At 48.1% G+C, this 10492-nt stretch overlaps 1 protein-coding gene across 1 annotated transcript in view; it reads right to left on the bottom strand.

Annotated features, from left to right (window-relative positions):
- Positions 1–4997: 4997 nt before the first annotated feature.
- RNF212 (ring finger protein 212) overlaps positions 4998–10492 on the bottom strand; it is an 18375-nt gene continuing 12880 nt past the window's right edge. Inside the window, exons 3-5 of the mRNA XM_023738011.1 lie at positions 8557–8631; positions 6895–6951; positions 4998–5211 (exon numbers count right to left, since the gene is read on the bottom strand). Coding sequence (XP_023593779.1) covers positions 5149–5211; positions 6895–6951; positions 8557–8631 — 195 coding nt within the window. The 3' untranslated portion in view covers positions 4998–5148. The remainder of the gene's footprint in view (positions 5212–6894; positions 6952–8556; positions 8632–10492) is intronic.

The raw sequence follows: 10492 nt of genomic DNA, 5'->3' as shown, positions 1-10492 counted from the left end.
AACCCATGGAACGCCAACAAGAATTGTCTCAGGTGATACTTCAGTCAGGACTTCTCTGGCTACAGGTGAACACAACTCAAACTATCTTAAGGGGAAAAAAAAAAAAGGGGAGAAAGAATTTACTAGTTTCTGTAACTGAGAAGTTCTGGACGATCTCCCGTCAGCCAGGGAGGGATGGAGGCCCCAAATGATGCCACCACACAGTCTGTATCTCAGTCCTACCTTCCTCGGAACGGTGGACTCGCTTTTGAGCTGGCCCTCCCCATACAGTGGGAAAGATCAGCTCTAGCTTGGCCAGCGTGTCTCTCTTTTTAGACAGCTCCACCAAAAGTCCCAGTGTTGATTCACATTTGTCCAATATGTGGGGTACATGACATTCTCAAACCAACCACTATGGCCACAAGGATGGGGTACTAACTGGCCAGCCTGGATGACATACTCACTTTGTTCTGGACCCTGAGCCCCACCAGGAGAAGAAAGGCTTCCTGAGCACAACCCATGTGGGGCAGAACCATTCCAAGCTGACACCAAAGGCTCCTAAAGCTAACACACACTTGGACTCGTGCATGACAGTTTCAATAACAGCTCCTCTTTCTCTCCTGAGTTTCATTTCTCCAGGTCCTGGGGAAGCATCTGTATCGCTCCTCTCCAGCCCTAGAAGATGAGATCCAGCAGCTCTACCTTCTCTTTCCCTCCTCTTCCCACCCAAGCCTTCACACAATCAGCTGGAACATCCACTGCAATTGTATGGTAAGTACGAAAGGGAGCTGGAATCGCAAGCCTCTGAGTGCCCAATTTTTGACTGTATTGTTGAATGTCAGCAAAACGTCCAAGATTTCGGTTATGCAAGACCTGGGGATTCGGAGAGGCCATGGGATGGGAAGGGAAATGTAAGAGTGTCCAAAAGAAGAACTTGTGCAACTTACAAATGCTGGTTGGGTGATTTTCGTGAATTCCCAGCATCGATGCACACATACCTTTCCAAGGCTGATGAACTAGGTGGAAGGAGCAGATGTCCATTTGGCTTTGCTGAAGGCGCTGTGATAAAAAATCTTAATGTTAGCGCATTACTGGGTGAATTTCAGCAGCACGCATTGTCATCTTCTCCCCTTTTAGGCATTATTTTACTTACTTGATATGGGATTTTTGATTATGTTGAAAGCCGCCTGTTGCGATGATCTCATACTAAACAGACGGAAAAAAGGTATTGGATGAAGCCATAAAAATTGACTTTCAACTAATTCATTCCAAGTGAAAGTATAAGAAGAATGTGAAACAAGCACGTTTTTATCAGGCTGACAAAGGGCACTTCAAGCTGGTTAGCGGTTCTCTGCAATGTCCTACAGGTCTGACTGTGCCGCCTGCCCCAGGCCCTCCTGGAAGATGCAATTAATACTCACTGCCATTTACACAACTGGTTCTTGTGACTGTCACTGGACAAATGGCCATTTGCAGGTGTGAAACATAGGAAATAAAGACGTCACAGCGGGAACTACCAAGTTATTACAACCAAATTGCTTTTTAGAGATCATCAAGAGAAATGCTATTGTGGAAAAGTTAGTGAGTTGTTTTTTTAAAGTTGATGGAAGTTCTGGATCTATCTCCACCAGGCAGCAACTGACAAAAACAACAGTGCCTGAGGTCCAAAGTCCGGCGTTCCAGCTCAGGCCCTGCCGCACTGAGCACTTCAGATTAGAGAGCTCCCGCACCTGGGGCCCTAACCATAGGCACCAGATCCAGGCGTGTGCAGTTGCGTGCCCTGTCTGTCTCACGGGGCATGGTGGGCACTGGAGATGTGCATGTGAACGTTGTGAAGCGTGTTGTTCTCAGACGCACACAGGGGCACCAACGGCAACAGAAGAGGAGGCCAGGCCTTCTCCTCTGCCCCATCACACACCCATTTCCTCTGGGACAGATGGGGCTGGGAACCAGGCACCTCAGAAACCGAACCAAACCATGGTGCCCTCAAGGAGTCCAGTCTGGGGATGAGACTAGTAAGGAGCACATAATTATGCAATGACTCACTGCTCCAGGTCCCTGCCCAAGGTCACCTCCAAGAGCCTTCCCTGGCACCCCTGCTCCTCGGTCCCCTGACCCAGCTCCAGTAAGCCTTGTACACAGCACATTGCCCTGCCTGCCATGGTGTTCACTGTCTTCCTCCCCCTAAAAATATCAGCTCCCTGAGGGCAGGGGTTTCGTCTGCTCTGCTCACTCTGAATTTCCAGTGCCCAGAACAGGCTCGGGCAGACACCAGGAGCTCAGTAAAGACCTGCAGAGTGACTGACTGGCCACAGAGGGTAAAGACACTCTAGCCCTCTGCGTCGTGCACTCACTTCTGCGTCAAAATGACCATGGCGCAGATTTTGTTACATGCTGGGCTCTCCATGGGCCCCCACCCTCCTAAAAGACAAGAATAACAGGAAGTCAGCAATAATACCACCACCTCAAGTCCATGCAGCATTGAATGATTTATCTGCAGGCAGGGACAAGGAGGGGGAGGGGAGTCAAAACTGGGGCAAAAGTGGTCACAGGTCTGTAACCCCAGCCCAGCGGAAGTACAAGTGAATCCTCTCTGGAGGAAAACATGGGCAACACGAGCCCTCGTGTCCACAGATTGAGATCAACCCATGACCTCACTAAAGACCAAGAGCCATACCGGAAGTAAATCACCTCAAGTGAGAATCAGAGGGAAACAGTGGATTTGGATTCCTGAGGATACCGGGTATGGGAAAAACAATTGCCTATAGGATGCTTAGAGAAATAAAATATGGAGGCAGAAAAATAAGCAAGTGACACAATAATATAAAAATTACAAGGAATATTTTAGGAATGTAAAACATAATAGTCAAAATAAGAACTCCACAGATGTTATGGAGCAGCAGACCTGAGTAGAGGATTAGGGAACTGGAAGACGGATGGATCTGCAGAAATCACCTGGAATATATCAAAGCAACCTAAGATGACAGGAATCATGAAAAAAAGGCTAAGAGACATGGAAGACAAAACGAGCAGGTCTGTTATGTTCATAATAGATTGGCAGAAAGAGACTGGGGGGGAAGCAATATTTAAAAAGTTAATGGTTTAGAATTTTCCAGAATTAATGAAAGGCATGAATCCACAGAAGCAAAGCAAAGTATACATTAACGAGGATAAATAAAAGTAATTCCACACTTAGATACATTAGAAGTACCTGTCTTTACTCTTGTGATACTTTAAAGCAGGAGTTGGCAAAATTTTCTATAAAGGGCCCCTAGTAAAGAATGGGAATTTCAGAACACTTAATTTGTGCTCTTGAGGAACCCATACATAAACCAAGAGGCAGCTGTTCGAACAGAACAAGAGGATATTGCGTGGTTTAAAATTAGGAAATGACATACTGTAATGGGCAAATCTGCTGCAAAAGACCTCTTTTAAAACCTTAGAAAGCAAAAATGTCACTTTGATGCCTAGAGTGTATCCAATACAAGCCATGGTATTCTCAACCACCTCATATGCATGCGAAAGCTGGACAATGAAAAAGGAAGATAGAAGAAGAATTGACGCATTTGAATTATAGTGTTGGTGAAGAATGCTGAATATACCACGGACACACAGAAGAACGAACAACTCTCTCCTGGAGGAAGTACATCCAGAATGCTCCTTAGAAGGATGGCGAAACTTCGTCTCATGTACTTTGGACATGTGGTCAGGAGGGACCAGTCCCTGAAGAAGGACATCATGCTTGGTAAAGTAGAGGGTCAGCGAAAAAGAGGAAGACCCTCAATGAGATGGACAGACACAGTGGCTGCGATCATGGGCAACCAGGCAGTGTTTTGTTTTGCTGTACATAGGGTAGCTGTGAGTCAGAACTGACTTGATGGCACCTCACAACAACATCAGTTAAGTATATTAGGCTTTGTCACATCAGGTCTCTGTCACATATTCTTTTCTTTTTTCTTTTTTCTACAACCCTCTAAAAATGTAAAAGCCATTCTCACTTGACGATATAAAATATACACCGGGGACTGATTTAGCCTGTAGTTGCTGACCCCTAGAACGCACTATTCACAAAATAAGCACACAGCAACTCCTACAATGCACAAATGACAGCTGAAAGACGTCTTTTTCACCCCAGGGAGTGGCAGTCAGGAGCAGGACCATGGGCCACTGTGATGTTGCAGTCAGAGCTTGTCTCCTGCCCCGTGGCCCCCGAGCTGCCGTAGGAGGTGAACTGCCACATGGCACACGGGGTGGCAGACAGTAACCCACAGAGTCATCGACTCCCGTGACGCTTTAATTAATGTGTGACCCTCTAAACTGTGACTTCTGACTACTCAACATGCTAAGAAATGCTTAAGAAAAAATCCTATTTCATAAAATCGAAGACACCAGTGGATGTAAGGCGTGTCGAGTTTTGTCACATGCGCGGTGGACCACTGTGTTAACTGAACTGCAGCACGTGACTGACCCCACATTTCAGGGTCACTCATGCGGAAAAACGGGCATTCACACAGATGCAAAGCGGGGAAGGCACTGATGAGCCAAAATGGACAAAAAAGGAGAACTTTCAATTGCTAGATTTTCCAGGTGCTGAAGTGCAATACTTTCTGCCACCATTTCTGGTGAATTCCAGCCACTTTTGGTGTGTCTCTCTAAAATGCACCATGTACTCACTATGGGCTTTTACACACAGTATGCTGTGTAGACAGACCCTCTATACTTCCTGGCAGGAGGGAGGTGAACAGGCTGCAGAGTCCGCTGGGCAGGGCTGGTTGCTCCCAGCAGCAGCCTCGTGCTCTCTCCTGCCAGCATGCCAGCCAGGCCCCTTCCTGTTGCCTCGGGAATCACTGTTGAGCCCACCCACCAGCGGAATCACGCGTCTGTTTTTTCCCGTCTCCCTTTCTTCCCTTCGGTTTTCCCACGGTATTTTTACTTGGGCAGAAGTTGCTGGCAAACGAAAGTGCTCTTTGCTCACTTGGCGTGTGACTACAGCTGCATCTGCGGTCATCTTTCTCTGGTCTTTCTCCACTGCTCTCAGGCCTCCTTGCCTGTGGAGGTGGTGTGGCTTCTTTTGGATTGAGCGGTTCTAGCTCGTTCGGGAGAAGGCTGACCACAGACGCAGTCGTTCATGCTGACTACTGCACACTCCGAGGCTCACTGAGAAGGACCTCACCTTTGCAGCTGTTCTATCTGCAGCACTGCCTTCTGAAGTGATTCTTCCAGCTGAGAGATCTAAACATAACCAAACGACGTCTAGTTATCAGGACAGACGACGCCAAGTGACAGTTTAAAGACGACGTTGACCCTTTGAATGTTCCAAACCATCAGTCAGAATGCTGAAGGTTCCCTCAAGCTAGTTGTCAGCAAATTCACATGAAGTCCGATTCACTCAGTATTTATGACCTTGGCCTTTGAAAGTCATCACTGCAAAGCTAACTCAACCCCAATCCCCAGGAGACACATTTTGATCTGCCGCTCCCACAGACTAGGGTGGTACTAACAGGTGTGAGCAGAAGCCCAAATCAACTTCAGCCCTGGCCAGGTTTTTATCAGAGTATTCGTCCTCAAAATGTAAGAAGACAAAAATGGTATAACGCACCAAAATCTTTTCAAAAGCAGTCTTTGCAATTCCATTTGGTTTGGATCCGAGGCCTGCCGCTTTGTAGCTGCCGTGGAGCAAGGAGTAAGATGGGGCCTGTGGCCGGCCCAAGGGAGTGGGAGAAGCAGGACTTGGAAGAGGACGCTGGATTAACCGTGGTTTCTACTTGCAGAGGCAGTGCAGTGACTGCCTCTTCCTGGCAGACCTCTCTGCCGTAGATCACTCCCTCGCTTTTCCCTTCGCCCCCGGCACTCCCAACCCAGGACCGGCCTCAGGACATATAGGAGGGACAAGGGAGAAGGCAGGGGCAGGAGGCTCTTTTGCACTGAGCACGTGTGGCCACAGGCCTGAGGGCCACACTGTTCATGGACGCCCAGGTTCTACTTGGGCCCAGAAAAGAGGTGGCAGGAGCGTCAAGACAGAGGCCACGTAAAGGGGGAACATTCAGACTCTAGAAAGGGACCTCAGGATACTGAGTCTTCAAAGTCAGTCCCTTTATGTTTCTTATTCCAAACCTTCAAATTTAAAACCAAAAATAAATAAAAAAACAAAAATAAAAGGTGGTGGAATGGAGGAGTTTATATGAGCTGCTTCCAGTGCACCAGCAGCCTAGTGAGGAGGGTGGCCCCAGAGTGGGTGGCCCGACAGTCACCCTGGAGTCTGGAGGGGGGGTCTACGTGTGCCCCTCCTGCTGCATGCCTACCTTTCGGTGTCCCCTACCCCAGCTCCACCTGCGTCCTTCCTCTCCCGGTCTACACACCCTCCATGGAGAGTCCGCTAATCCAAATCATGTGGGTTAACGTGGGACTGAAGTGCCAGGCTATTTCTTGTTTTCACTAAAATTTTATTTTTCTTCAGCTGACTAAAAATCAAGTAAGGAGAATCCTATACTGCAAATGAATAGGTATTTCTAATTTCCTTTTATAATGATTAGCAGAACATACGTTACAACTACAGTTTAAGGAAAGGTATCTAATGAGTTGGAAGGATAATGATGGGTCAACATTTCAAAGATCTAATCCCAGAATTTCCGAAGGTGAAACTGCCCCCAGGTACCAAATTGTAAGGAAAAAAGAAACCATCCAGCTAGGTTGGCCCCTAGAGGCTACATGGCCCACTGAGACCAGGCTGATGGTCAGGAGGGGATACGGTGATGGTCCCCCAGATCAGAAGCCTGCCCTGTAACTGGAACAGCAGCGAAGAGCAGACCTCATGTCAGGTAGTCCACCACCATTAAGAGGGGAGCATTAGATAACAAGTCTGACATTAAATCACAAGTCAAAAGCTTCCAGAGGCAATGAGTTAACTGGATTTACCTTTTCTCTGTAGAAGGCTAACAATCTCTTCCTGTGTTTTTCTTGAAATTCTGAAATCTGAGAATAGAACACATTTCAGCTGCTGACGCCAGCACGTGGTCTCCACCGTAGAACATTTTGTCACGGGGAACCAAGCGACGACGTGCTCCGTTTCACAGGTATTTCCCCGACACACACTGGTCTCCTCCCCCCAGCCGCGGGGTCCACTAGGGCAGGGGCTGCTGGCTCTGCCACATTCCCAGCACCCGGCCCACAGCAGACGCTAGGTGCTCCTTTGTTCAGTGAATGGGTTAGTCACATGCCAGCAGGGCACCGCCAAACGCAAGCACAAGTTCAGTTTAACCTGTTCAACAGAAAGAGCTCAGGAGGCCCTGAGTCCTGTCTCCCAGCAGCCCTTCCCCTCCCTGCTGGTTTAGTGATGCTCTCGACCCCCCGCCATGGGGATGGGACACGTGGCCCACGACGGACCAATCCTGTGTGCTGCCCGTGGAATGGACTCCTGACCAAACAGCACCGATCAGAGAACATTCCTGAAACTGACACATGGTCCAGGGAGTGGGGGTGGGGGGTGGGGTAGAAGAGACATACAGAAGGAAGTCAAGCAGACTCTGGAAGAGCCGAGAAATTCCGAGCCTGGGGGCCCTGGTCTGAACTCCCAGAGTCAGCTATGCCTGAAACAGACACCATCCCTTGACTCCTCATCTATATGAGCCCACCATTCCGCTTCTGTTGCAGATCCTAATTTGAACTGGGCTGCTGGGAATACCAACATAAATTAGAAAATAGTGGTGTAGGATTTACTCAGAAGAGGAAAAACCCACTCATGTAAGTCAGATTTTCAGATAATGATGCTTACCCTCTTGAAATACCAGACTGTAATTGTTTAAGCCTAATGTTATCATCCTCTGTCCAGACCACTGGTCAACAGAGCTCATAGACAACAGAGAGGTTAGGCTGAACTAGTACTAAAAGTCAACATCCTATAAATCTATCATGCTGCCTCAAGAATCTGCTAGCAAAACACAAACACAAAGCAACCATGTGCGTTCCTCCCGCCCCGGGACTCACTGGTGCAGTACAGGGAGAAGACTCCCCTGGGGAAAGCAAAACTGCCCCCAACATACAAGGCTCCCACTCCCTGCTCCTCCACTGTGTGTGAGGTGGAACTGCCTTCGTTAAACAGGCCTACTCCTGACCAAGAATAACAAACACCAGCTTCGCATGTGCCCACCCCTCTTGGCTCCTGGGTTTCCAGAATTTTCTCAATTGATGTTACAAATGTTTCCCAGGAAGAAAGTGAAATGAGGGAATGTATTTGCTGATCAAATATCTGAGAAGGGACTTGCATCCAGGGTATATAAAATACACGATCCCTTTTGAGATAATTTACCCTGGGCTTCCCCAAACCGAGCCCTGGTGGAACAGTGCTAACCAAAAGGCTGGCGGTTCAAACCCACCAACTGCTCCACAGTCTGCTTCTGTAAAGATTACAGCTGAGGAGACCCTAGGGCAGTTCTACTCTGTCCTATAGGGTCACTATGAGTCGGGACTGACTCGACAGCAACAGGTTTGGTTTTCCCGTATCCCCAAACCACAGCCTCAGCTGACCAGACAGGCAGATGTAGTCATCCTGAGGAAGAGCAGCCTGTGCCCACCACTCACCTGGGAGGTTTCCTTTGAGTACTTGGTGCACAGGCCATCTATGCCCATAAAGAATGCCTGGATACTGGAGTCAGTCTGAAAGAGAAAGAAAATGATGGCCTACATTGATAGGGTTGCTATGAGTTGGAATCAACCCAATAGCAATGAGTTTTGGTACATATGATGTTGTCGTTGCTGTTAGGTGCCACTGAGTCGGTTCCAACTAATAGTGCCCCTATGTACAACAGAATGAAACACTGCCTGATCCTGCACCATCCTCACAATTGTTATGCTTGAGTCCATTACTGCAGCCACTGTGTCAATCCATCTCACTGAGGGTCTTCCTCTTTTTCCCTGGCCTTCCACTTTACCAAATATGATGTCCTTCTGCAGGGACTGATCCCTCCTGACAACATGTCCAAAGCATGTGAGATGTAGTCTCGCCATCCTTGCTTCTAAGGAGCATTCTGGTTGCACTTCTTCCAAGACATTATTTTGGTACATCGATTGTATCTAAGAAATGCTTCTAGGATGGTGTGACTTTGTCTGACGAACTTTGGATGTGTTATTAGGAGGGACCAGTCCCTGGACAAGAACATCATGCTTGGTAAAGTAGGGGGTCAGCAAAAGACAGGAAGAACCTCAATGAGATGGATTGACACAGTGGCTGCAATGGGCTCCAACACAGCAACAACTGTGAGGATGGCGCAGGACCGGGCGGTATTTCCTTCTGTTGTACAGGGTCGCTATTGTTAAAAGACTGCATTTCAAGATTTAGAACTGGCACACCACACACAATACAAATGAACAGCACGTCGTGACTTCTCCAGATACCGTGGGGCATGTCAGCACTGATCAGCAGGACAGCTGCAGGTCCTGGGGCCCTGGGCAGTTGTGGCAGGTGAGGGACATGGCCAGTCTCCTTTTAAGGAGTTGGTAGGGCAATGGTAAGGGGCTCTGGCTTTGGGGTAACCCCCTCCCTCTACCACTTGAGCTGGAGGGGCTTGGTGGGTGGAGCCTCTCCTGGACACTTGTCCTCACCTGTGAGGCAGGAAGATACATGCTGACCCCAGGCAGAGGACCACACACAATGCAGACATACGAAAGTCAGAAGAATGAGAAAAGCTGACGAGCGGAATTTATAATTAGTCACAAGTTTATGTTAAGAGTTATTTAAAAAGCAAACAAACTAAGATTTGAGAAAGGGTGCCTATTACAATCCCTGAACAGATACTTCCTACTTTCTTCATAACTATCTGCAACATGCCTTGTCCTGCCTCCTCCCACCTCTCACCACCCCCCTCACCCAGGGCCACTTTAGCACAAACCCAAGGGCCAGCAGCCGTTCTAGAGCATGAATCTGGAAGCAGCTTCTGTTAGCCAGAAGGCAACAGAACCAGCATGAGAAACAGAGGTGCCTGGATGAAAAAACACCGGACTTAAAAGATGTAAGAAGAGTCATCATGTGTCCCGCCCACCATCTGTTCTTTGCTTCAGGACAGTAAGCTTGTACAAGTTCCAAGCTGGTAACTGAGCACATTCATTTACCTATATGTTCTCCCAAAGTGGTGCAAATGGTTCAGCGCTCAGCTGCTAACTGAAAAGTCGGCAGTTGGAACCCACTCAGAAGCTTAGTGGGAGAAAGACCTGGTGATTCGTTGTTGTTGTTAGGTGCCGTGGAGTCGGTTCTGACTCATAGCGACCCAATGTACAACAGAACAAAACACCGCCTGGTCCTGTGCCATCCTCACAATCATTGTTATATTTGAGCCCATTGGGTTGCAGCCACTGTGTCAATCCATCTCACTGAGGGTCTTCCTCTTTTTCGCTGACCTTCTACTTTACCAAGCATGATGTCCTTCTCCAGGGACTGATCCTTCCTGATAACATGTTCAAAGTATGTGAGACGTAGTCTTGCCATCCTTGCTTCTAAGGAGCATTCTGGCTGTACTTCTTC

This window comes from Trichechus manatus, unplaced genomic scaffold (genome assembly GCF_000243295.1).
Source record: "Trichechus manatus latirostris isolate Lorelei unplaced genomic scaffold, TriManLat1.0 scaffold00111, whole genome shotgun sequence".
NCBI classification, from domain to species: Eukaryota; Metazoa; Chordata; class Mammalia; order Sirenia; family Trichechidae; genus Trichechus; species Trichechus manatus.
Note: the sequence above shows the minus strand (reverse complement) of the source record. Positions and strands in the feature narration are given on the sequence as shown.